Raw genomic sequence first — 27,807 nt, 5'->3', positions numbered from 1 at the left:
GCACAGCTGGCCGACGAAACTTGGGCAGAGGCCGGCTGCCCAGCAGAGCTGCCACCGCCTCACCGGCCACTAGCACAGGCCGGTCCCTCCCTGGGCAAAGCTCTAAGGAGGTAGACCATCCCCGCACCGCGTCCCTCAGAGCGCGAGAACGCGAGGGGAAGCACGTTCACGTCAGCGTCCCTGCGAGAGCTGCCGCACCTCTTTCTGTCACTGAGCCCAAGCCCCAAGGCCGTGGCCCCTGCGCTTGCGCGGTGGGCTGGCTGGGCAGGCGCGCATGCGCACGCTCGACTTCCCGCGCTTTTCCGGAGGTGGGGAGGCGGCGGTAGCTGACTGGGCTGTCGCAGCGGCGACGGTTGAGCGAGTCGAGGGAGCCTAAGGGTTAAAGTTGCGTGTCGTGTCGGCAGGCGGGTCAAGAAGGGAAAGGCTGTTGTTTTTAGTTACTGAACTGCCCCCCCCCCCCCCGTCTCTGGGTCAGGAGGGATGGTTGGAAGAGACATGAGCTCTGACTGGAGCCCCTGCCCCCCTCCAGCGAGGGGCCGAAATGGGCCTCCGGGCCTCCGTGTGAGGCAACGGGCTCTGTGGCCATTCAAGTCTAATTGGAAGCTGGGGTGGGGTGCACTCAGAGTCCCGGCCGCAGGCTCAGCGGGCCAGGGGGGATGTTACACTTGTGTTTATTTTGTTTGCTTGATCCCCGGAAACGTAACGGCCGCCGAGGCCCCCTGTGGGTTTAGGCAGCGAGTTGCGTTGCTATTTCTGTGCTGAGAAGTTGCGTCACGTCTGTTTCGGTTACTGAAATGGCGTCAGGAGCGTTTTCGAGAAGGGCCTGCTGTCTCCAGCTTCAAGCCCACGATAGGGAAACAAGGCAGAGGCCGCCCCTGCCCTTATGTTTCCCCTGTGCCATTCCATAAGCGATTTTGGAAATTAATATTCACCTCAGTATGATCTGCATTCATACTTAGTTGCGTTCGTGTCTGCCCGCCTCGCTGGGTAGTGAACTTGGGAGCAGAAATGGTCTCGTTTAGGTTTGTTTCTTGCTTTTTCACGCCACAGGTGTTTGTTGAATTCAATTGGGATTGAAATAGATTAGGAGGCAAAATAAACAGGGAAAAATTTGCAACAGCAATTCGGTTGTACAGAAAAAACTTGTTTTACCTGTTGAAGCTGTAGAAACTGAGTGGAAACTTGTGATTCCGATTATTCTGGATGTTAAGGGATCGGCAGGCACAGTGTTTTAAAGTGAGGCGCCGAGCGTGTTGTCACATGGCCGGTTCCGCCGTGTCTCCCCCCTGGCCTTGCAGGCATGTAGGATTGCCGGTGTCGTCGTCCGTTTCCCTCTTTATGGATCTGGTTCAGAATTATTCTCGTTGTGGCTCCTTGATTCTGAAATAAATGACATAGACCGCGTGAAAATCCGCACGTGTTTAGGAAGCAGCGTGGTAGCCACCTTAGTCCTCACTTATTTCGAACAGAGTTGCAAAGATGGGTTATGTTGTGAATTCTTCCTCATAAAGCAAAGGACTCCATGAAGTGTTTGCATGATCAGGTTTTGAACCATGAATCCGGTGGATACCAGGTTAAGAATTAGATTTTGCTGTTGATAGACTGTGAGTCTCACGTTTCTTTCTTTGAAGGTTTAGCCAGACAACTTCATGTTGTAAATTGGGAGCGTGTAAGAAAAAGTGACAGTCTTTGATAGTGAAGGAAATGAAGAGAAACCTAAATGAAAGTTCAACTCGAAGTACAGCAGGTATGGAACAACGTTTAAATTTTTCTATATTTTGTAAATACCATGTAAAGCCTCTGTAGTTTTTAGATGGAACATTTTGGAAGGAACTTTTAAAAAGACTGCACATGTAGTCTAGCCTCTTTACTTTTTAGGTCCAAGGAAATAAAATAACTTACTTAAGGCAAAACATTTGGTGTAGAGGTAAGAGTAAAATCACACTTTGCTGGATTTACTCTGCAAACCTATGTACTTGTTCTGTGCTTTTAAGCTGAAAACAAAGAAATAGATATATTTGTATTTGTACTTGTGACTGACTTATTTAAAATATCTCCAGGGGCTGGCCTGGTTGCATAATGGTTAAGTTCGCACGCTCTGCTTTAGAGGTCCAGGGTTCGTGGGTTCAGATCCCGGTATGGATCTAGCATCACCCGTCAAGCCACGCTATAGCAGCATCCCACATAAAATAGAGGAAGATTGGCACAGATGTTAGCTCAGGGTGTATCTTCCTCACGCGCACACACCAAAAAAAAAAAAAAAATTCCAGAATCACTTCTGTCTCCCTAACCGCTTCCCCTGCCATTTCCCCTGCTTTCCTAATTTGTTAGTTAAAGGACAGAGGGCAAGAGTAAGAGAACCAGGGGAATGATGAGAATGACAATGAAGATGGTAATAGCTATCATTTGTGGTGGATGTGCTGCATTCTAGACATTTAATTATATGCATTAATTTATTTAATCCTTACACCAACCCTCTGAGATAGGTATTATTACAGTCATACGTTGCTTAAGGATGGGGATACATTCTGAGGAATGTGTTGTTAGGCGATTTTGTCATCATGCAAACATCCTAGAGTGTACTTACACTAACCTAGATGGTCTAGCCTACTACACACCTGGGCTATATGGTCCTAATCTTGTGGGACCACTGTCGTATATGCAGCCCGTTGTTGACCAAAATGTCATCATGCGGTGCTTGACTGTATTACTGTTCCTGTTTTCCAAATGGGAAACTGCGACATAAAGAGGTTAAATAAGTAACTTATGAAGTGGCAGAACCAGTATTTGAACCTAGGAATCTGGCTCAAGGGTCCATGCTCCTAATCACTATATTATCCTGTCTCTCAGTATATGTCATTTTGGCACAACAAGTTTAAGGAAATTGCCCAAGTTTATGCTTAGAAGTTGTAATTCAAACGTACTTTGAAGTTGTAATTAAAACCCAGGCAGTCTGACTCCAGAGCACACATCATTTTCCCAGACTTTCATCAGAGAGTTTTCACAGAGTGTATGTTCTCCCGTAGTACAAGTGTTGATGGACCACCTAGAGTATGGTATGGTGGCAAGATGTCTGAACTGAGATTTAGGAAGCCTGGGTCCTATCTAGGTTCTTCCACTGTGGCAATGTGCAAGCATTTTGGACTTCTTTTTCCTTTGAGATCCCTTCTAGTTTTAGTGTTTATAAATTCTGACTTTTGGTTTGACTTGAGATCCAAGATCTCCCATCTGGAGGGTTTGGAGGTAGTTTTTATTCGCATTTGCATTGGATATTATCACTCTAAGGCATTCTCAGAATGATCCACAGAAAATATGCATTACAGACATGAGGAGTACTTGTTAAACCTGCAGAGTTTTGGAGACTGGCCTGGTGGCATGTGGTTAAGTTTGTGCGCTCTGCTTTGGCAGCCCGGGGTTTGCACGTCCAGCCTGGGTGTGGACCTACACACACTGCTCATCAAGCCATGTTGTGGCAGCATCCCACATACAAAGTAGAGGAAGATTGTTACAGGTGTTAGCTCAGCGTCAATCTTCCTCAAGCAAAAAAAAGAAGATTGGCAACAGATGTTAGCTCAGGGCCAATCTTCCTTACCAACCAGCACCCCCTCCCCCCCAAAAATTGCAGAGTTTTGGCTTTTAAACCAAATCTATTGAAATAAAATTTGTGAGAGTAGGGTCTAGGAACTAGCATGTTAAGCACAATTCCAGATAAATTTAGTCTAGCTAAAGTTTGAAAACTGTGGCCTTAAAGGGTATGCTACCATAGTCCAAAGAGTGGTTGGGGTTTTGGAAAGCATGGGTCAAAGTTTGGTTCTCTCTCACCTCTATTGTACTTGAAGGGTCTTCTCCAATTGATAAGGTAATAGGCAAGCACAGGAGGGGAATGAGGAAAACAAAAAGTGGATTTGGAAAGAGTTGGGAGGTAAGGGAGAAGATGGGAATTACTTTCAAATGAGGAATTAAGGCAATGTTAACGTAGAACAAGGAGGTGTTTTTAGAGAGACAAATGAGGCTATCCAGGATCTTAAAAAGAGAATATAACAATCAATCCAAAGATATAAAAATATATCTATAATAAATATAAAATTGACATATAGAAGTAGACAAGTTGTATATTATTATGTGCTAGTAATTATTCTATAATTAGATCCATTTACCTATTATGTACTAATTTATTGGCACGTTCACTTTAGGCTGTTTGCCTGTACCGTTGTTCAATCAGAAAAAACGGAATAGACAGCCATTAACCTCCAATCCACTTAAAAATGATCCAGGTATCAGTACTGCTTCTGACAGTTATGATTTCCCTCCTTTACCAACAGGTAAGAAAATAAGGTGAAAATTTTCAGAGAATAAGAACTAGGATTATAGCAAATTACCATTTCTATTTTATTATGATGGAAATAGAAAGCTTTTTTTTTAAAAAATTCTTTCCACTCTCCAAATATAGGGATTACTTGGCTCTTTCTGAACATTCCAGTACAGTAGTTTGAGTTTCCTTGTCTACAAGGGTGGCTTAGCATTTAAATGGAGTATCTTAGATCTGGGGGCTTTGTTCTAATGAAGTAGTAATGTACGTTGTAAAGATTTTTTTTTCTTTTTCAAGACACACAATGTATATTGTGACTTACATATTTGGTGGTAAAGAATATGGAAACTCAGGTTGCCTCAGGAATAGGGATAAGTGTGCACGGGAACACAGGAAAAATGGAAGAAAACAGACCTTAGGAAGTACAAGCCCGGGAATTTCTGGTGCTTCGCCCTAGTCTTTTTTCTCTTCTTGTACCATTTTTGCCTGTCTTTGTTCCTTGGCTCTTTATTCTCTCATCCAGTTGGCTTCTTATAGCTTCAGCTAGCACATGAACTAACTTGCCCTTGCTGGGAGTTAACATAACCTTTTAGTCCTAGTTCTCAGAGTCCATTGTTGACTCCCCTCTGGATCTCTTGATTCAAATTCTAGAGGCAGAGGTCTTCTGGTCCAGCTCGTCTTTTTAAGTGAGGTCACCAAAATCTTGGTTTAGCTTTATAGTTAGGCCTCTCATCCCTGAAACAGTTAGCTATGGTAGTGGGTGCTGGGAGCTCTTAATGTTTGCTGACTTTTTGCTTCTTTCCAGAAGAAGGCATAACCAGACAGACATTCTGAAATATACTTGGTTCATGCTGATTATATACATTTACATTTTTGGGGGCACATTTAAAAAATCTTTAATAGGATCATATGCAACTAAAATTTTAAAGTCTCTTTATATATATATTATATGTTATATATATATATATCAATACTTGTATTGTTAATTCCATCCAGTGTGCCACTATAGACCTTAATCTACTTCTAAATCTATAATTATTTTGTTTTCTTCCATATTTGAGGAATTTGAAGTATGAATTTCATATTATTCCCACTTTTATGGTTAAAAAATGAAAAGTTCACATAGATGTGCGTAAGTGGGCATTTATCTGGCATCCTCTGCCATTTAAAAAATTCCCTACCATTTGAAATATTTTTATAGGTAGCATAAATGTTAACCTTGAAAAATAACAACAGTTTGAGCTACTCCTGAGGGAAGCGTGCATCCTCCTGAAATATTGAACTCTCCAAGCTCTGACTGGGATTACTATCTGTCAGAGATATAATAAGGTTCTTATATTGGTAAGAGATAGGAGTAGATCAGTGTTTTTCAAATTTTTGTCTTGATCGATTAGTCACATTGGGAAACAACCAGTCTTTTAAAAAAAGAAATAGAAGAGAATAGAGTAGAATAGAATAGAAAATATCAGTATATCACATATAGTAAGGGTAAAAATTGATGGTGAAATTTTATATTCCCTCCTCTCTCTCTTTCTTTGTCTCTCTCTGTCTTTGTCTCTGTCTCTGTCTCTGTCTCTCTCTCTCACACACACACACACATGCATGGACACCGAGCATATATATGTTCTGAGTTATGATGTATTTCTTGCTGTGGGTTGGGATCAAAAAAGTTTAAGAAACATTGATTATGCTGAATTCATATTATAAAGTATAAGGTACTACATTAGGATTGATTGTGGAAAAGATACAAATTAAACTATTACCTTTGCTTAAAATACATTGGGGAAGAAAGATAAAAATTAATAAGGCAGGCCGTGAAAAGTTCCACCACAAACTGCTGTTGAAGAATAAATCCATATCTTTAAGTTCTTTTCTTCTTCAAGCTTTCAACTCCCCAAATTAAATAAATATGAAATAATTATTTTAAAAGATGCTACCTATATTACTTTTATCTATGCTATTTATATCTTTTGAGATTGGGCCTGGGACGCTATGAATCCAGAGTTGCCTCCTTTAACGAAAGCAATGAACACAGGGTATGTGGAAAAATATACACCAATAAATGTGTGTGTCTGTTACTGACTGATATTATTCTTCTATGTATATTTTACATTTCTCAATTTGGGAACAAACTATTAATATTTAATAAGACTTGTTTCCTTGAAAGGCAAGCACCACATTCAGTTTCTCATCCCCTGAGAAATCAAGATTTTGTGTCTACGTCTATTCAGTCAAATACTGAAAGGAGCAAGAGTGATTGGAGGTGAGTCTACTTACGATTTCTCTTTCTTCTTCTATTCCTTCTTCTCCTTCCCCTCTCTTCCTCTCCTCTCCTCCCTCCTCCTCCATCTCTTCCTCTTTTCTCAGACAGAATTACATTTAGGAAATTTCTATACTTAATAACTAACTACAGCAATATTAGCTATGTTTTATAAAAGAAGTTAGGAGAACGTGATAGTTAAAACTTTGAAAATAGGTAAATTTAGCAGTGATTATGTTTCCAAAGAATTCTTCATGTTATAATGAAATTTCTGTTGATACTTATCAGCATGAGTTGATTTTGCTATTGATCATTAATGATCCAAGTGGCAATAGTAAAGAGTCAGGAATATAACTGTATCTTGATGTTGGCTATATTTAAAAATAGAATGCTCAGTCTTACCCCAGTAAGACAGTCAGCTCCAAGGTAAATAGAATGGAATAAGACAGAAAGATGGAGAGGAAAATCCATGGGCATCTGCAGTGGTAGGGCCTCAAGAAATGAAGAGGACCATCAAGGAAGATGGTGAGGGTACTTCTGGGTCATTGCCATGAGGATCTAAGTGTAATGCCTAAAGATTATGAAAAAAATGAATAGATAGAAAAACAACATGGATTATTTTTTAGGTTGGATTTTAGTATTCTTGGCTAAGTGGCAACTACTGAAGGAAATAATTTTGAGAACAAAGTATTGGAGAAACAACAGCAAACATGTATATCAATCATTGTTTAGTGCATGAATATCTTAATGATCCTTACAACAGCTCTTTGAAGTTAATATTACCCTTACTTTTATTAGATAAAGATACTATATTTTTTTAAAAGGGGCAAACTTTTAATAAAGTGGTTAATACATCAAAACAATATTTTTATTTTTAAAAAATTAGTTTTGACATTATCACTCACGCTAGTTTCTTCAAGACCAGTCAGAAACTTTCTTCAGGACCAGGGCTTGAAGCTGGACCTATTCAGTGGTTTGAGGTGGTTCTTTGAGACACAATTCCAGCTGCAGGTGCTAGGAGGAAATCCGTTCTGACGGGCATTAGTCAGAGAATGAGGTAACATTGTAATCTGGACAGGAAGCCAGAATTGGATATTCCAGTTTGAAATAATAGATGATCTATACCAGACGGTTGGAATATAACAGAAAATCCAGAAGCAGAAAACATTTGAAAACCTAGGTAGGTAGTTGGAAATCTGTTGAAGATCTTTTAACTGGTTCTATGCTTAGATTTAGAATCTAGGCTGTAACTTCACATCCATCTGGCCCTAAGAACAGCCTGTCCTTGAGAAGAATCTCAGGGAGACACTGCTCCCTGCCCTGCTCAGGAGCCACTACAACTGAGGCTTCACGGTCTGCTTGGGATGTTGAGCTTAGTTGGATCGGCTGCTGAAGCAGCATCTTGTGTGTGGGCACACCCCGCAAGATCAAAGGACTGCAGTTCTCCCAGCGCTGGTCTCCAGGCTAGGAACACCTCTTGAGCAAAATGTTGGAGGAAGTTGCAGATGTGCTGTTACTAATAAGCACTTGTGAAGCTGAAAGAAAGTTTCCTAAACTATGAATAATAAAAGAATTTCCATGGCTATGAGAAAGCAAAAAGAAAATTCCTATTCCCTCTATTGAAAAATAAAATTACTGCCATAAAGGGGCTGGCCCCGTGGCCGAGTGGTTAAGTTCACGTGCTCCGCTGCAGGTGGCCCAGTGTTTCGTTGATTTGAATCCTGGGCGCGGACACGGCACTGCTCAGCAAACCACGCTGAGGCAGCGTCCCACATGCCACAACTAGAAGGACCCACAACGAAGAATATACAACTATGTACTGGGGGGCTTTGGGGAGAAAAAGGAAAAAAAATATAATCTTTAAGACACGAAAAAAAAATACTGTCATATGAAGAGGTGATCAATGTAGGAAAAAAGTCTTATAGAGGTGTATCAGGCAGTTAATAATAATCCTAATAATATTTTTTCCTGGGTCTTGTGATGTTTGTGGCATTTATCAACTTTTTAAATTTTGTAATTATTTGTGATTTCTCATTATTTTCATAGCTGATTTTGTACCTAATTTACTTAAGAAGACTCCTCAAATTATACCAGGTTAAGGCTCCATACAGTCTGAATTTGTTCCTCGTTACTAGGGAACCTAGACCTTTTTTTGGGTTTTTCCTAACAAGGGATGGGTTGTATTGTGTGCCTTCTTGTGGTACTTGTGGTATTTTCGGGAAAGTTATTCAGAAATAAGAATTTGTGACTTGGGCTAGTTTTTTCCTGTGGAACTCTTAACTAGCCTGCTCAGAAATTACGCTTTTGATTTTATTAACCTTGTGTTCTGATCAGCTGATACAACTCACTTAGATTAATGTAGTTAGTAAAATGCTGCAGCAGATTCATAAGTAGGGCTTTTAAGCTACATAGTAAAAGTACAAAATTTCTAATCAAATAGCTATATACCTTCCTTATATTTAGTCTCCTTGTGATTTAAAATCACCAACAAGCCATAGTTTAATTTTTTAAAATTTTACTTTGTAGGAAATTTTAAAATAAATGTATAAAGAAGTAAGCAGAGGTCCTCAGAATCTTACCACTTGGAGACAACCACTGTCATATGAAGGCTTGTATAGTTTAAAAATATACTTTATAGCACTGGACTCTGAGTGGGGAGACTGGGGTTCTCTGGGTTCTGGATTGTCAGTAACTTGCTATGTGACTTCGGGCAAGTTACTTCCTCCCTAAGGCTCAGTTTCCTCAGCTGGAAAGAGAGGTATAATATATTGTAGGGTTGTTGTGATGATGTATTTGGAATTTCTGACTAGTCGGTAGTTACAAAGTAGTTTATAAACCACAGATTACCATGTAAATGCAAATTTTCATTATTTTCTTTTAATTAGAAAAAGTATATAGAAACAAAAACTAATACTAATTTTACAAAAAACTTATTACAGCTACAGAGATGCCAACAAAAATACTGGCTTGAAAACTTGGGATAGAAATGATTTTAAGCCTCAATGTAGAAGAACAAACCTAATGGAAAATGATGGGATAAATTCTTGTCCAGTGAGATTGGGAGCTCAACAACAGAAACAGTTAAGAATATCTGAACCTCCTAACTTATCTCACAAAAGAGAAACTGAAGCACTCAGACAAACACATTCATCAAGAAAATCAGGCTCCACAATGAGAGGTCTAGACCAAAACAGTGCATTACAGGCATTTAAGCCCAATTTTCAGCAAAATCAAGTTAAGAAGAAGATGTTGGATGATATTCCAGAAGAAAATACTCTCAAGGTAAACTTTTAAATATAAATTATTTACATTTTTTATATTTACATTTTAAAATATGAGATAAATAAGTATTTAGAAAGTTACAGCGATAAGAGCATTTGAAATCAATTCCATGGCATGTATTACTTGATCAGCACAAATAGCCAGTTCCATTGGAGTAGATGAATGGTCGTTTCCAAAATATTTTCTGATAGCTGGTGAATGGCGATTCTATTCCATAGTTGCTTTAGATTGTATTACTGGGTTCTGGATTTCACTGTTTTCTAATTATTGAGATGATGACAGTTAATCATGGCTTGCAGAAATTCTCCAAGCTCTTCATGTGTCAGTCTAAGTTTCTTGTAACAGCAGTCAGCAAACTTTTTCTGTAAAGGGGTGGATAGTAAATATTTTTGGCTTCATGGGCCATATTGTCTCTCTTGTAACTATTCAACTATACCACTCAGCTCTGCTGTTGTAGCTTGAAAGCAGCCATAGACAATACATAAATGAATGGGTGTGGTTGTGTTCCAGTAGAAGTGTATGAAAACAAGGCAACAGGTTAGATTTGGACCACAGGCCATAGTTTGCTGACCTCTGCTCTATAATCTGGTCTTATTTTACTTTTCCAGCTTCATATTCTATTCTACTAATTCTCCAGTGCACTAGCCATTTCAAACTCTTCACAATTCTCTAAACGTGATATACTCTCTAATACAACTCTGCTTTGGTTGATATTCTTCCCTGTACCTCAGCCTTACTTCCTCTCTCCACTTCTTCTAATTGTTCTTTGTAAATGTCTTTTATATCTTATGTGTACCGGGTGTTCTCTATCTTGCCTGCCTTTCCTCCTGGCCCAATAGATTCTTTACGCTCTGCCACTCTCTGTGTTCTGGAAGGCTGAATGGTCCTACCTAATGCATCACCCTGGGATCCCTTAAGGCTGGAATCTCAGCCCTTAGCTGGCTTCTGTTAAGGGTCAGCCAGTGACAGTCACTGGCAGGACATCAGAAGCTGGGGGGAGAGGTTGGGTTTTTCCGTTCCCTCCCTGCTTAAATATTGTTTCTCACGCAGTAGCTGTGTCCCTGTATGATACAGCCTCCATGAGCCCAGCTTTCACAGGCTTGTTAGTTTCATTTCCTCCCCTTGTCCTTTTAGCCTAGGAGTGGTAGAAATTTCTTACTATCGTTAGTCTTTGACTGCTTAAGTACCCTGTGTTTGTTCTGCCCATACACCTGTAAGCAGTCTTTTCATTAAGCCATCTGGGGTAAATTCTGGTGTTTTTGTTTTTTTTTTTTTGGCTGGAAATCTGACTAATAGAGCATATTTCACAGTGGTTCTCAACCTTATGTTTCCTTATACACTAGAATGATATGACATAGTCATCTTAGCAAAAAGTGGCTCACTATCTAAGTAGTCCTCAACGAGACACATTCATATTTTGGTTAAGGAGGAAGAGGAGGAGGGAGGGTAATTGTAGTCAGAAAAAAGTGTCCCAGCAAGTGTTCTTTCACTTTCACCACCCCCTTCACAAAGCAAAGGGCCCCCTCTCACCAATTAGTATTTTAGCACACTGTATTCTTAGTTGATCTTTCAAAATACGAACACATTCCCATCTCAGGGCCTTTACATATGCTTTCCCTTAGTACTCACTCAACAACCCATCTGAAATAATAGTCTCTGTCTTTCTTTATCCTTTTATCCTGTTTTTCTTAGGTATAGGATATATCAATTCCTGAAATTCTATTATGTGTTATTTGTTTTTTTCCTGAATCTCTCAATAGACTGCAAAATCTATGAGGGTAGATATATTTGGCACATAGTAGTTGCCAGTAAATACTTTTGGAATGAGTGAATGAGTATATCTGGCTTCCCTCCTAGAGTGGGAGCACATTAGCGGAAGGAGTTGTGTTTTACTCACTTGTGTTTATCATGGGCTTGGCACATTGATACTTTAAAAATATTCGATGATTGAACTAATGGATGAATGAATGCCCATATAAATAATTTTCTTCTTGATTGTCTCTAGGTGCATCCTAATTTCTTCTCCTATAAAGTGCTAATGATGACTTTAATTTTAGAGAGTAACTGTACTAAAATTTTCATTAGTTCTTTTTATACATTTACACATTTGCCTATTATAAAGACCTAGAATCTTTACATAGAAAGTGAAAGAGTATGATGAAAAAAATGAAAGGTTTTTCTAATGCTATGTTTTTTTTCAAAAGGAAACCACATTATATCAGTTAAAGCTTAAGGAAAAAGATAATTCTTTAAGAATTGTATCTGCAGTTATTGAAAGCATGAAGTACTGGCGTGAACATGCACAGAAAACTGTACTTCTTTTTGAAATATTGGGTAGGTATAATACTTCAAAAATACTTTATTAATACTATTTGGATAATATTTTTGAATGTAAATAGGAATACATAAGGGATATTAAAGAAAAATAAAATTTTTCAAAAGGAGATTGTGGTTTATTAGGATCTTTTTCAGGTCCTGGGTCTGTCTGATTTAAAATGTATCTGGTTAATTGTGGTACTGTTCTTCTGATTTGTAGTGTTACACCTGGGAAGATTCTTACAAGTATCTATCTAACTCAACCCTTGAGGTACATGAGGAAATGGGGCAAATAATTAAAATAGACTTGAGTGAAATCACTTGGCTAGTTAGCAGTAGAAATGGATCTAGAATCCACATCTCTTTATTCTCAATCTAGTGTTCTTTCTACTATATTACACTAAATCCAGTAGATAAATTAAATCATATTTTAAATATTTTGAAAAAACATTTGTAAAGAATCCCTTACTGATGTGAGTAAACACTCTACAATTAATCTGTTTTCTAAATTAATATTTAAAAGAGGGAGAGTTTTGCAGAATGTTTCTGGAATTTGATTTTACCTAGAATAAAGAGGTAAACCAGTAAGAAGTAGAGATTCAAAACTCATTTTTCCTTAGTTTAAATAAAATAAACGTTTAATTTGAATTATGAAATATTCTAAACATACAGAAAAGTATAGAGAATATAATAAACATCCGCGTACCTCTATTATAGATATATTTGAAACTCCCATCCATTTTTCTTCTTCTCTAGAAATAATCACTGTGGTATCTTTCCTGTCCAGGCTTTTATAATTTTACTATATACGTCTGGTTTCATAAATTTATATATATTTTATTGCTCTATGTGTTTTAAAATATGCAGCTTACATTTTCATCCAATATTATGTTTTTGAGATGTAACCCTCTTTCTGTCCTGTCACAGTGTTGGCTTCATCCTGAGGCTCCAGTTGTCTCTTCAGTAACTTCTGACTCTTCCCTTTTGGTATTAAGATGATTATCAAAGTTCTCTATACCACACATCCTTATACCACACTCTCACATTCTTTGATAGTTTCTTCTGGTGGTTCTTTCCCCAAAACCAGCAAATGACCCCTTGCATATCATCATTTCTGGCTGGGTAACAAGCCCATCACTGAAGCCCTGAGCTCTGTAGTTGGGGAATGGGATATGCTGATTGGTTTAAGTCAGTCTCATGTCACTCTGGGATCTTGGGGTGGGGACAAATCTCATCCAAATCGTATGGCTAAAAATGGCATAGGAGAAGTTTCCTAAAGGAAAATCTGTTAGTATTAGGGGAAATGGAGGCTGACCTTATAAAAACAAATGGATGGTTATTAAAGGAATGAGTAATGCTCTCATTTCATGATAATTCCTTGAGGTAAACATGAATTATTATTTGCATTTTGTAGATGAAACAGATTTGGAAGGAGTTAGGTAATTTGCTCAATTTAGTAAGTTGGAGAATTGGGACTCAAAGGCATGACTTCTGATTGTAATTCAATGTTTTTTTAAAATTAGACCACGATGCTTATTTGTTATATGTGTATATTTTATTATTCTAGAGTGTGATAGACTGGTCTGGGGATTTAACCACTCTATAGAATGTATTCTAAGAAAAAAGCTTCAGATGGCCAACTATTGTCAACTGTATGAATTTTGGCATTTAATCTGTTCCTAAGTTGGAGAGGGCCAGAAATTTCCTTAGTATAAAAGTTTCAAAAATATCTTTCCCTCTTAAAATGTCTTCATTGTTGTAAAATAAAACTATAAGAGGTTAATGTGGGAGTAGTTATTTAAATATCAACTTCTCTGTTAAATTTTATTTGCATTTTACCAGCACTGATTTTTCCCCCCTATTTTGATGTTGCTTAGCTGTTCTTGATTCAGCTGTTACCTCTGGGCCATATTATTCAAAGACTTTTCTTCTGAGAGATGGGAAAAATACTCTGCCTTGTATATTTTATGAAATAGTGAGTATTTAAGTATTGTTTGACTATTCTTTGCAAAGCCTATGCTAACAAAACATACAAATGCAGGCTATAATTCCGTTGTAGTAGAAATTCTGTTAACAGTTTAGTAGTACTTTCAACATTTTGTTTGATTTTGGTTCTGATATTAAAGTTGTTTATTTGTTCAACTAATATGGAGAGCCTCCTATGTGCAGGCGTTGTGCTAGATGAAAGTGATACAAAGTGGAATATAAGTGGTAAATGGCTCCTCCTTTCTAGCAGTTTATAATCTCAGAAAGATGGTTACATAAGTGTTACACTGTTACACTGTGGTATGATAGACGTATATGCAGGATGCTACAGAAGTCTATGGGACGGATGAGGCAGATCAGGGAAAGATTTTTGAAGAATGTAGTAACCGATCTTATCGTAGGTATTTAAGGACTAATAAATTAAGCCAAAGTGTTGAGGGAGGGGAACAAGTGGGGAGGAATGCATTCTAAGGTGAGAGATCAGCATATGCAAAGAAATAAAGCTAAGAGAGAGCGTGGATTGTAGAGGAAACTGCAAGTATTTATAATTACCAGAGTGTAGAGTTAATAAGTGATGGGGTTAAGGGTAGTGGTTCTGAAGTTGAGGGAAGGCAAAGAGTGGGCTGGGATATAGGGAAGAGGCTTAGCGACAGAGAAGGCTGGGAGTGACAAAGGAGGCTGGAGCCCTTTTAAGACTTACATACTTTGTAAAATTCTGAAATTGGCCTTACTTCTGACATAAGACTTGGATTCCAGTTTTTATGCTATCATTTAGTAGCTTTATGACCTTGAGGAAGCTGCTTAAACTTCCTGAGCTTCAGTTTTTTTATCTGTAAAATGGGGAGACTAAATCCTACTTTGAAAGGTTGTTTTGGAGATTGGATGATAAAATGGATAGCGCCTGCTACATAGTAGATGATCAAGAAATAGTAGTTGTCATGTTATTAATTTCTATAATATCTTGAATGCTTATTGTTTCCCCTGGTCTGATAAGTTTTTTGAAAACTTTTTTATTGAAGTATAACATATACAGAAAGGTACACAAATCATAACTATACAGTTGTCTGAAGTATCACAAAGTGAACATTATGAAGTTTGGCAAATAGAACGTTACTGTCACCATAGAACATTACTGTCACCCTGTGTATCCTTGTGCCTCCTTCCATTCACTACCTCCTGTCTCCTACTTAAAAGTAACCACTATCCTGATTTTTAATATCATAAATTAATTCTGCCTGTTTTTGAACTTTATATAAATAGTATCATATGGTATGTCTTCTTTTATGTGTGATTTCTTTCACTCAACCAATGTTTGTAAGATTCATCTGTTGTTGCATGTAGCTATAGTTCACTTATTTATATTTCTATGTACAATGTAATGTTGTATGAATATGCCAGAATTTAGTTTCCCGTTCTTCTGTTCGTGGGCATCAGAGTTGTTTCCAGATCTTTTGCTGTTGTGAATAATGCTCTGTGAACATTCTTGTATATGTCTCTTGTTGTGCCTATGCGTGCATTTTTGTTGGGTATATACGTGGAAGTAAAATTGCTGCATTATAGTGCATGTGTATGTTCTAATACACTAGTTATTGCCAAAGAATTTTCCAAAGTGTTGTACCACTTTAAACACTCAGAATCAGTGTAGGCAAGTTGTAGTTTCTCTTCGTTCTTATCAGTACTTAGTACTATCAGTCTTTTTAATTTTAGCTGTTTTAGTGGGTGTTTAGTACTATCCCATTTCTCTACAATTTCCTGGTGACTAATGAGGTTGAGCACTTTATATGTTTACTGGTCATTTAGATATTATCTTTTATAAAGTCCGTTCAGGCCGCTTGTTCTTTTTTTCTATTGAATTATTTGTCTTTTCTTATTGATTTATAGGAGTTCTTTTAAAAAAAACTATTCTGGTTACAAGTTCTTTGTCCATTATGTGCATTGCAAGTATTTTCTCATACTCCGTGGTTTGCTTTTTCAGTCTTAATGGTGGCCTTTGAGGAAATTCTTCACTTTAATATAGTCCTTTTGGCTAATGCTAAATTAGCTAATATTTTTCCTTGTAGTTAGAGCTTTTGATTACTGTTTAGTGAAAGCAATCCCAAAATACTTTAATTTTATTCGTGATCGAGAGGATTTGATGCTTGCTGGTCTTTTTCTGGTTTACTAGTCCCATTAAGGCATAGCCCTTTTGGGTCCCAACTCTAAGCCTGGGGTGAGGATGGGGGTGGTTACCAGAATCCCTTTTCCTTTGGGGCCTCTGACTCCACTTTTTTCTCCCAGCCCTATGAGCCAAAAGCTCTGCTCAGTTTCTCAAACTTTCAACTGCCTTGACTATAATTGACAGAGACCTCAGGGGGAAAGCATCCCCAAATATCAGGCCCCTTTCTGGACTCCTTTCCTCTCCCAGATGAGGTCTCTGTAATTTCTCACTGCCTTAGTATCTCTCTGATGTCTACGAGGAGGCTTTTAAATATTTCAGTCAGCTATTCTAGTTGTTCTTAGCTGGAGAGTTGGTTTGAACTATGTAGTTTGCTGTCTACTGAAAGTGGAACTCTGCCAGTTCATTATAAGTGAATAATTCATGTGCCATTACATTGAGAATTATTCAGTCTTTTAAGAAGCAGCTGTCAGAAGCCCTTCTAGTTTGTAAGAAACCCACCCAAGTAAAGGTCTTTCCTCTGTGACAGGGCACCCACATATGCGTAGCTATCATGGTCTTGTCAGCAGTGGGGCCTTAAGTCAGCTGAGGGAATTGCAGCATTTTGTGGTGATTCATATTTAGTTGATCATATTATTAGTTTTAAATATTGAAATTCAGATGAAGTAATAAATAACCTTATTGATATTTGTTTTTTAAAAAACAGGATCGTGAACTTCCAAAACTGATTAGAGGTCGAGTTCATAGATGTGTTGGAAACTATGACCAGAAAAAGAATATTTTCAAATGTGTTTCTGTCAGACCGGCATCTGTTTCTGAACAAAAAACGTTCCAAGCATTTATTAAAACTGTAGATGCTGAGATGAGGTATTATACTAATGTAATGAATGAAATTTAAATAGTGATAAAGGAAGTTTAAATAGTATAATTTAAAGCTTTTTTCTGTTGTTATTTAAATTACCATCTCCATGGTTTTATAGCTACTGTTTTTCTGTATTTCATTTGTTGAATTAAATATTTAAATCCTTTTAAATGTGGAATGAGTTTTTGAAAAATAACTTTACTGTTTTTATAAAAATGGTGCATTTGCTAAAATTCAACAATCGTTTCAGATAAAAATGCTCAATGTAATAGGAATAGATACATACTTATTTAACACGAGGTAATAATACATTTGAGTCAGCCCAAAGGCAAACATCAAGCTTACTGGGGAAGTATAGAGACATTCCCACTAAAGTCAGGAACCAGAAAAGGGTACTCACTATCAGTATTGTTACTAAGCGTGATACTGGAGCTGCTAGTCTGTGTAGTTCATTTAATTACTTCAAATATTTAGTGAGCGTATATTCTGTGCCAACACTGTTTCAGGTGTTGGAGACAAAGCAGTTAACAAAGTAAATAAAGAATCTCTGAATTTATGGAATTAATATTCTGGGACCCGGAAAATACATTAGACAAAAGAGAAAAATTTGAGGTATAATAGTTATTGCTATTGGCAGATGATATAGTTGTATACACTTGCCCCTCCATATCAGTGGGTTCTGCATCCTTGGATTGAAAGGCCTAGGATGGTTGTATCTATGGTTGTATTGAACATGTACAGGTTTTTTTTCCTGTTAGTATTCTCTAAACGATACAGTATTTACATTGTATTAGGTATTAGAAGTAATCTAGAGATGATTTAAAGTGTATGGGAGTATGTGCGTAGTTTATGTGTAAATGCTATGCCATTTTATATAAGGGACTTAAGCATCCATGGATTTTGGTATCTGCGGGAGTCCTGGAACCAATCCCCCACAGCTACTAAGGGATGACTGTATGTGGGAAAACCTAAGAAACTCAACTGAGAAACTACTGCAAAAATGACATGATTTGGTAAGGTACTAGAATATAAAACCTAATATGCAGAAATCATCAGTAGATGTTATTTATATGACCTACAACCGTTAAAGTGTAAAATGGATAAAGATACCATTTAAAATAGAAAAAAAAGAGAAAAATATCCAAGACTAGCCAAGACTAAATGATAAATGTGGGAAGTATATGAACAAAACTTTACTAATGAAGGACACAAAAGAAGATGGACAAATGGAAAAATAAATCATTCTCTTGGATAGGAAGACAAATGATTTTTCTCAAATTAATTTTTAACACATAATTCTTTCTGTGTGTATACACAGACATGCATACACACACACACACACACACACACACGCACATATTAGCCAAGCTGGATACTAAAGGTTATATAAAAAAAATGAATGCTAAGTGAAATAAGTCAGAGGGAGAAAGTCAAATACCATATGGTCTCACTCATAAGTAGAAGATAAGAACAACGCAAACACACACAGCAACTGAGATTGGTTTGGTGGTTACCAAAAGGGAAGCAGGGAGGGGAGAGGGCAAAAGGGGTGATTTGGCACATGTGTGGTGATGGATTATAATTAGTCTTTGGGTGGTGAACATGACGTAATCTACACAGAATTCGAAATATATTATGATGTACATCTGAAAGTTATATAATATTATAATCCAATGTTACTGCAATAAAATAAATTTAAAAAGTCCTCACAAAAAATATAAATGAGTATAGGAAAACTCGGAAAAAGAACAATAGAAGATAGTTTTATTGGATATTGTAAAGCCTTAAACATGTTAAATTAGTTATCTATTGCTGCATAATTAATTACCCCCCAAGTTAGTGGGTTACAACAATAAGTGTTTATTATCTCTCACAGTTCCAGTGGGCCAGGATTTCAGGAGTGGTTTGGCTGGGAAACTCTGGCTTAGGGTCTCATATGAGGACCCATTTCCAAGGTGGCTCATGCACATGACTGGCAAGTGAGTGCTTGCTGTTAGTAGGAGGCCTCAGTTTCTTACTATGTGGGTCTTTCCAAAAGGCTGCTTGAGTGTTCTCATTACATGGTAGCCAGCTTCCCTAGAGCCAGTTATTCAATAGTGAGTTCGCCAGGTGGAAGCTACCCTTTTAACAACCTAGCCTTGGAAGTCACATAGCACCACTTCTACTACATTTTGTTTGTTAGAAATGAGTCATTAAGAACGGACCACCCTTAGGGAGAGGGGAATTAGGCTCTACCATTGGAAGAAAAGAGTGTCAAAGAAATGGCAGACATATTTTAAAACTAACACATATTAGGAAGGCATATTTATTCATGCCAAACATGGTACTGGTTCGTGAATAGACAGGCCAATAGAACAGAATTTAAAGTACAAAAATGATTCAAGCACATAGAGAACTTAGTGATAAAGGTAGCATCTGAAATCATGGAGAACAGAGAGTATTCAATAAATGGTGTTAGGGCCACTGGGAAGCATCTGGAAAAAATAAAGTTAAATTTTACACTAAGGTTTTTAATGTGTTTTATTCTTTTGTAGTCTTATTTAATATATTTAGCCTTTTCATACATTTGGAAGTTACTTTTGTGTAGGTTGCAAGGCATGGGGGTTTAACTTTATTTTTATTTCTCAAATAGGTGGCTAATTATTCCAGTGCCATCTCTTGAATTACTATTCAGGATGAAAGGAAAGTACATTATTTTCCTGTTGATTTGAAATACTATTTTTATTAGAAAATAAAACATACAAGCATGGGCCTTTTTAAGGCTCTTTTTGATTGATTTCTTAGCTGTTCTTATAGACATTGTCTCAAAGTCTTTTTAAAAAAAATCCTGTTGGAGTTTTGATTAGGATTGCATCAAATTTATAAATTACTTTGGGGAGAGCAGACATATTTATAACAGTAAATCTTCCCATTAGGGAAAATGGCATGTCTTTTTATTAAGATCTCATGTCTTTCAGTAAAGTTTTATAAATTTGTTTATAAAAATCTTGCACATTTCTTGTTTTATATATATATACACATTATATATGCATATGTATGCATTTAATTCTCTCTTTATTTCCTTAGACTTGTCCTTCTGAAACTCATCTTAACTCTTGCTTTTCCTCCCTATATCTTCTCCCTGTTCTCATTCTTTAGAACTCTATTGCTCACCCCTCTGTGAAGCAAGTAAGTGGAGGGGTGTGATAGTCTCCAGGTTAAAAAACAATCAAGATGGAAGAATCCCTTGGAAGGTACATGAAAGGAGGATGATAGCAAGTTCTTTTCTAGCTTTACAGTTACTGTCTATCAAAGAGTCAGTTGTGGTGCCGGTTGGGAGGTCACATCTGGAAAGATTGGTGTACTCTCGTGTAGAATACGGTGTATACTTTGAACCAGGAACCCATATATGGTGCTGGTTCTCCCATAGCCATGGTTTCATGAATCTGGGGATCAAGGGGTGGTAGCATGACTTATTTCTCTCGTTATTAGGCCAAATAATGTATTCACAGAATTTTTGCTTCCCACCGTCACAGTTTTGGGCTCTGCTGGTTTAGAGATCTTACTTTCTCTTATAGCCTAGGTTGTCCAAAAAGCAGAGACTGAGACAAAGTTCTGTTTGCTAGTAATTTGGGAATATTATCTCATTGGGAAAAGTGACAGAGGGGTGTAAAGAGAGAAGAAGAGAGAGAGCCAATACTGGGGTGGCTTATTGAGTTGGCCACCGCTAGGAGTGAATAAGTCTTGATGAAATGAGTCACAGGATCATCTACCTTAGTGAAAACAGGGGAAGCATATATTCATCAGCTCCAAGCACCTGTTATTTAAGGGTTGGCTCATGGGTCAACAACTCCTCTACACTTTCAGGCTGTGTATGTATGACTGTTAGGCTGGCTTCCCATGATATTCCACTCAATGGAATCAGAGAAACACTACGGCACGATGCAAGAAGCAGGTGGAACAGGCCTGAGATAATGCAGTCGGATTGTATCTGTGTAAAGCTGATTGAAGTCTGCAGAACAGGTTACTGCAGCTGTGGCTGGATTAAAAATGATGTCTGAGAGGGGCTGGCCCCGTGGCTGAGTGGTTAAGTTCGCGCGCTCTGCTGCAGGTGGCCCAGTGTTTCGTCAGTTCGAATCCTGAGCGCGGACATGGCACTGCTCATCAAGCCATGCTGAGGCGGTGTCCCACATGCCACAGCTAGAAGGACCCACAACAGAGAATATACAACTGTGTACCAGGGGCTTTGGGGAGAAAAAGGAAAAAAAAATCTAAAAAAAAAAAAATGATGTCTGAGAGAATCTGAGTGGTGCACAAGAAGTGTCTGATACAGTTCCCAAGGGAAGAATACTTCTACCAGGGTTGCTTCAATGGTTCTAGTCTCTGGAAGCTGAGACTGCTGCTTGGCCATTTTGGGTTATGTAACTGAACCAACAGGAAAACAAAGGAGTTACCATACTGTCTGGAGTAATTCAATCCAAATTACCAATAGAAAATTGAGTTTCTCTACATAACAAGGAAAGGAATGACCATGCCTGATATCCAGGAGATTCTTTGGGGTACCACTTAGTAAAAGTTAATGAAACTGTAGCAACCCAATAAAGGTGATAAAACTGAGGATTCAGACTCCAGAGGAATGAAGGTTGAATGTAAAGAACCCCATTGAGCTGAGATGATGACAAAGGGAATGTGGAATAGCAATGGGAGAAAGAATTATAAATGTTAGCTATGGCCTTGTGATCAATTGCAGGGTGAGGAAGAGCTGTAAACTGGAGGTAATCTGACACATAGGGAGAGTACTAGAGATGACGGTGGTAGCGGGGTGTTATTAAGGTTTTTCTACAGAGGTAAGAAGCTGTACGTACCTCAGTGGGATACAAATCTGGGTTTCTTTTCTATGTAGGCCTGAGGAAGAGTTGAATCTGATGTAGGAGAGTTTATCTTTTATTATCCTTTCCATAAATCTGCGTATGGTTGAGCATAGTAGTTTAATCCTTGTTAACAGCAGGTGTCTCTCTCCCCTGAGGTATTTTTATGGGGAATTGGGTTGTAGTGAGATTATTCCACCCTGGGAATCTTTCCAAAATATATGCCTTTCATGGTGGTACTCTGCTCAAAGACCTCTGATGGCTTCTTTTTGCCCATAGGATAACGCCTAAACTCCCACATTCTAAGATATTTTAGGATATTCACAGTCTGGTCCCTGCTTGTTTTTATGGCTTCTCCAACCATCTTCCTTCATCTTCAAAAATGTAGGCTCCAACCCCACAGGACTACTGTCCATTCCCTAAACAGGCAGTGATTAAGCATCCATGCATGTGCTGCTCTCCATACCCATCTTCCCCCAAACTATAGTCAAGTGTGTTCAGTGACTGTAATCAATCACTGCTCCAGGAGTCTCAGAGCATTTGTCCTAGAGAGGTCCTGGGTAATTATTTCTTCTTTAATGAGTTCCTCCAGGATCCGGACTCCTCTGGGATCCAGGGCCCCTTTGGCCCAGGGTTGTGTAGGGTGGGAGATGTGAGAAGGGATGTTGCAGACACAGGTGATAACACCAGAGGGTGTTACTTCACATGCCTTAGTGAATAAAGGGGAGCAGAATCTCAGGTCAGGCTCCTGGAGTCACCCTCAGGCACACTGGGTAAGTTGGGCAGAGGGTGAATGAGCTGGTCCCTTATGGTCCTTCCAACGTGAGGATCTTGATTACCAGTTTGTATGATGTTCTGCAGGATGGTTTTTCACATATGATAACCCTCTTCTTCTCCATCTCTCAGCCTTCCAAGATTTTTCCACATTATAGAAATATTTTGACTGATGTTCACCAGTTGTATTAATCTTTTTATTAAGGATAGCATTCATAAATATTACTTTGTAATGAATCTCATAAAATTGTATCATTTCAACACAAGACATCTCTGTGAGACAGGCATTTAATGTAGAGGTTCTTAACCCTTGACTATGTATTTGAATTACACAAAGAACTTTAAAATGCTTTGAGAGGCTAGCCCTCCTCAGGGATTCTGATTACACTTATTGGGGGAGGGTGCAGTAATCTGTATTTTAAAAATGTGTAGCTCAAAGTATGGTCCACAAACCAGCATCGCCAAATGTAAAATCTGTGCTTATAAAATGCGTAATTTTAGGCACCACACAGACCTACTAAATCAAAATCAGCATTTAACAGGGCCCTTAGGTAGTTCACATGTAAATTAAACTTTTAGAAGCACTGCCCTTTGTGATTCTTATTTGCAGTCCAGACTGAGAACTACTGATTCCACCAGGTGAAGATGGGGGGTAGGGGGAGGGCATCATTATAGGAGCAGCTGACGCTCATATGCTTGATCAGTGGCAGCATCTGCAAGTGCCGGCTTTCTGGTTTGTGATTCCTAATGAGACCGTTGACACCAGAGATGAGGCCCACTAGTTTCCCAGAGGAGAAAAATTCTGAGAAATTAGGCATATGAAACTTCACTTGATGCTTTTCTCTACTGCAACACCAGCACATTATGCCAACATGTTGAAAATTAGGAATGTGGCTCAATTAAACAGCATCAGCAGGGTGAAAATCCCAGCGGATGAACTAGGTTATGTTTCTTTAGAGAAGGAACTTCCCGTATCCCTTAATGCTCCTCCTTAGCTTTCTTAGTCAGCCCTGAGGCACACTTTGAGGTATGAATATCTGGAGAAGAACTGGAGCAAGGTCTCAAGGGTAGTAATTATCTCTATTTTTTTCCTTTTCTCCCCAAATTACTAAACCTCCCCATCAGATTAATTTTTTTCGGAGTAATATCACTGAATCCTATGGATATCAACAAGGAAAAAGTGACAGTGTAGCTGTGTATACTGGGTTGTCTGTTTAGGATAAAGAGTAGTGTGGTTGAGGTAGTCTAGTATTTTCCATAAGTCTGAGGTTACATCTGGGAATTCTGTAATAAAGTGTCAAAAACTAATGAGTTCTTGTTCTGCGAGGATTTGATAGCAGTAGATATTCTGACTTAACAGGAGTTTGCTGTATTTAAAGTTGGATGAATGTGTGTCTCAGCCTGGAGCACATCCAGGAAATATTTATGCAACATCGGCTACATCCGGGTACTGTGCCAGGTGCTGGCACTGCTGTAGTCATGAGGCAGACAGAACCTTTCCTGCATGGAGTTTACAATCTGGTAGGAAAGACAGCTATAAACAAATAATCTCCTGGGCATTGAGTGTTATGGGACAAGCACAGGATGCTGTGGAAACATAGAAGCGTGTTCTTACTTGGTCTGGGATAAAAGGGAAGGTTTAGCTGAATAAGTGACATGTAATATACCTGAAGGATAAGTAGGGGCAAGTCAGGTGAAGAGGGAGCAGAAGGAAGAAGATGCTACTGTAGGGGAGGAGGACATTTCCTCTCCCCAAATGGGGGTTCGTCTAGCTGGAGAACGAATTAAATTCACATGAGACAGAATAGCAAGAGAAAATTAAACAAAGCTTTATGAGGAACCATGGCCCGGGGCCTTTCTTCCCGAAGGAAGAAAGGGCACCGAAGAAGTGGGGTACACATAGTGGTTATATACCCGCAAACAGGGTGTTTCACATGTGATTGAAATGTCCCTTTTACAATAGTCACGAGGCCGCTCTGTCAGCACAGAACTCGATGGAAATGACAGATAGGTCTGCTGTCCCAGTGAACACCGCGGGGTGGCAGGTGTGTTGCCTCGGGCTGGCGGGGGGGGGGGGGGGGGGCGGTGGTGGTGTCACAGATGAGCGCCGCAATCGGTTCCCAGCCTAAAGAAAGATGCTTAATCTTTAAGGAGATGCCAACGTTGGGAGGGGGAGGGAAGTCAGTTACAGGAGGTTACCAGACTAGCACAATAAAATGCAGATTTAAGTCCTTGCCTTTGGTATTGATTAAGAGTTTTTAGAGAGAAGGTCATCTCCTTTCTTCTTCCTGGTACAGAGAGGGAGGCACCTTTTACAGATAGAGATTTACCTTACAAATGTAAATGTGTCCTAACAAAGGGCAAGTTCCATTCCTCCTTCCCTGTCCCAGTTTATCAAAAGCAATCAGCCTCAAATAATCCTGATGCCAAAGAGACATATCTTGGGGTGGCCAATTCCAGGTCCCCACACTACGCAAGAGGACCAGCAAGTGTGAAAGGTTGGAGGCAAGAAATTGTGTCTTTCAAGTCTAGCATTGATGGAGAGTGGAATGTGTGTGTTATTATGGGACAAGATGAAGCTGTGGAGGTAGAAAAGGGTCAGATTATGAAGCACCTTTTGTGCCCTTGAAAGCAGTCTTGCCTTACCTTAAAAGCTGTGAAGATCCATGAAGACGTTAAGGAGAATGATGATCAGATTTTCATCTTAGAATGCCACAGGGTGAAGAGATTGAATGAGGGTGAGCATGGAAGCAAGGAGATAAATTAAGAAGCTGTTCCAATAGTACAGACAAGTTATGATGTTAGCCTGGCCCAAGGTAGTGAGAGTTGGGATAGGAGTGGATGAACGAGAAAGAGAATTAAATGACAGAACTATAGGACTTAATAGATTGGATGTTGGTAGTGACAGAAAGGAGGGAATGGAAGAAAACTCTTAGGTTTATGACTTGAGCCTGGATTTCTTTTACTGAGATATGGGACATTTGGAGGAGTGGATTCGGAGAAGTGCAGGGTGAAATCATGAGTTTCCCTTGGGATGCTTTGAGCTGAAGATGCTTGTGATATTCCATGGGGAGATAATCATTAAGCAATTGATTATATGGTTCCAAAGGTGATAGAAGTTTACCCATGAGATTTAGATGGTAATTGATGCCATAGGAATAGGCGAGCTCTTTCAGGACTGAATATGTAGAATTATAAGAGAACAGTGTTTAGGAAAAAGCCCAAGGAAACACCAATATATAAGATAATGTTAGAGAACAAACCAATCACAGTTACTGAGGATGAGCGGCCAGTGAAGTATCAGGAGAACCTGTGTGATCACACAGAAGATAAGAGATGAGACTGTCTTAGAAGGGAGGGAAGAGTCAATATCGTTACCTGCTAATTAATGAGAAATGAAGAAAACAAGTCTGAAAAGTGGCTTGGATTTAGTGATGTGTTATATTCCTGGTTATAGAGAGTGTTATTACTGATAATGAAGGTGAAAATAATTACCGTGGAACAACTAACAGTCCATGTATCATAGAAATATGTTCATTTTTATTCAGATTTTTAATGGACACTGTTATTTTCTCCTAAAGATACTAGACACAAATCATGACAGGAAGAAATCAAACCGTCGTCTCAGACTTCCTCCTCCTGGGTCTGCAGATTGAGCCAGAGCAGCAAAACCTGTTCTATGCTCTGTTCCTGGTCATGTATGTTACCACCATCCTGGGGAACCTCCTCATAATTTTCCTCATTCGACTGGATTCCCACCTTCACACACCCATGTATTTGTTTCTCAGCAATTTGTCCTTCTCTGATATCTGCTTCTCTTCTGTGACCATTCCCAAGTTGTTGCAGAACATGCAGAGCCAAGAACCATCCATTCCCTATGCTGGCTGCCTGACCCAAATGTACTTCTTCCTGTTTTTTGCAGACCTGGAGAGCTTCCTCCTTGTGGCCATGGCCTATGACCGCTATGTGGCCATCTGCTTCCCCCTGCACTACAGCACCATCATGAGCCCCAAGCTCTGTCTCTCCCTGGTGGTGCTGTCCTGGGTGCTGACCACATTCCATGCCATGTTACACACCCTGCTCATGGCCAGATTATGTTTTTGTGGGGACAACATGATCCCCCACTTTTTCTGTGATATGTCTGCTCTGCTGAAGCTGTCCTGCTCTGACACCCGAGTCAATGAGTTGGTGATATTTATCATGGGAGGATTCATTCTCGTCATCCCATTTCTACTCATCATCTTGTCCTATGCACAAATTGTCTCCTCCATCCTCAAGGTCCCTTCTGCGAGGGGCATCAGCAAGGCTTTCTCTACCTGTGGTTCCCACATCTCTGTGGTGTCATTGTTCTATGGGACAGTTATTGGTCTCTATTTATGTCCGTCAGGTAGTAATTCTACTGTTAAGGAGATTGCCATGGCTATGATGTACACTGTGGTGACCCCCATGTTGAACCCCTTCATCTACAGCCTGAGGAACAGAGACATGAAGAGAGCCCTGGGAAGAGTCTTTTGCAGAAAGAAAATTCTCTTCTCTCTATGATGGTAAAGCTTGGGATTTTTACATAATATTATCCTGTAGATAGATTGATATTAATATTGGGATATTCACCCAGACATTTTTTTCACCATGCAACTTTCTGTTAAAATTACATACTAAATAATTGTCCAATAAGTAACAGAGATGAAGTGAAGGTATGTTGTTGAACTTGGAAAGGGGATCTCAGTGACCTGTTTAGCAAGGCCTTCCTCTATTTTTCCTGGGTGACCCTGAAGAAGCATCATTTAAAAACTTTCAATTAATCTCTGTCTCCAGTTGTTGAAAAACTAATTTATCACGTGTTATTATTATTTTTTAAACCCAAACTCTGCTTTAAATAATACTCCGTCCTCCCAGGTCCATACTGACTAAAACTGAAACATCTCACTTTCCTGCTTACCTCTGCTAAACTGGACATTTTATTGTTGACTACAGATTTTTACTTGCCTCTTCTCTTCACAGCATTCTGTCTCTTAG

At 38.9% G+C, this 27,807-nt stretch overlaps 2 protein-coding genes across 2 annotated transcripts; both read left to right on the top strand.

Annotated features, from left to right (window-relative positions):
* Nucleotides 1-206: 206 nt before the first annotated feature.
* Nucleotides 207-17,406, top strand: SPATA22 (spermatogenesis associated 22). The gene is made up of 9 exons (XM_001504720.4): nt 207-384; nt 1,632-1,747; nt 4,194-4,322; nt 6,285-6,345; nt 6,477-6,572; nt 9,509-9,851; nt 12,056-12,185; nt 14,045-14,142; nt 17,015-17,406. Exons 2-9 carry the CDS (start codon nt 1,705-1,707, stop codon nt 17,204-17,206), a joined length of 1,092 nt encoding a protein of 363 aa, XP_001504770.1. The 5' UTR covers nt 207-384; nt 1,632-1,704; the 3' UTR covers nt 17,207-17,406.
* An 8,982-nt stretch (nt 17,407-26,388) lies between these two features.
* OR1E1 (olfactory receptor family 1 subfamily E member 1) lies at nt 26,389-27,333 on the top strand. The gene has a single exon (NM_001391656.1). The coding sequence runs from the start codon at nt 26,389-26,391 to the stop codon at nt 27,331-27,333; it is 945 nt and encodes a 314-aa protein (NP_001378585.1).
* Nucleotides 27,334-27,807: the final 474 nt, after the last annotated feature.

Source organism: Equus caballus, chromosome 11, assembly GCF_041296265.1.
Source record: "Equus caballus isolate H_3958 breed thoroughbred chromosome 11, TB-T2T, whole genome shotgun sequence".
NCBI classification, from domain to species: domain Eukaryota; kingdom Metazoa; phylum Chordata; class Mammalia; order Perissodactyla; family Equidae; genus Equus; species Equus caballus.
Note: the sequence above shows the minus strand (reverse complement) of the source record. Positions and strands in the feature narration are given on the sequence as shown.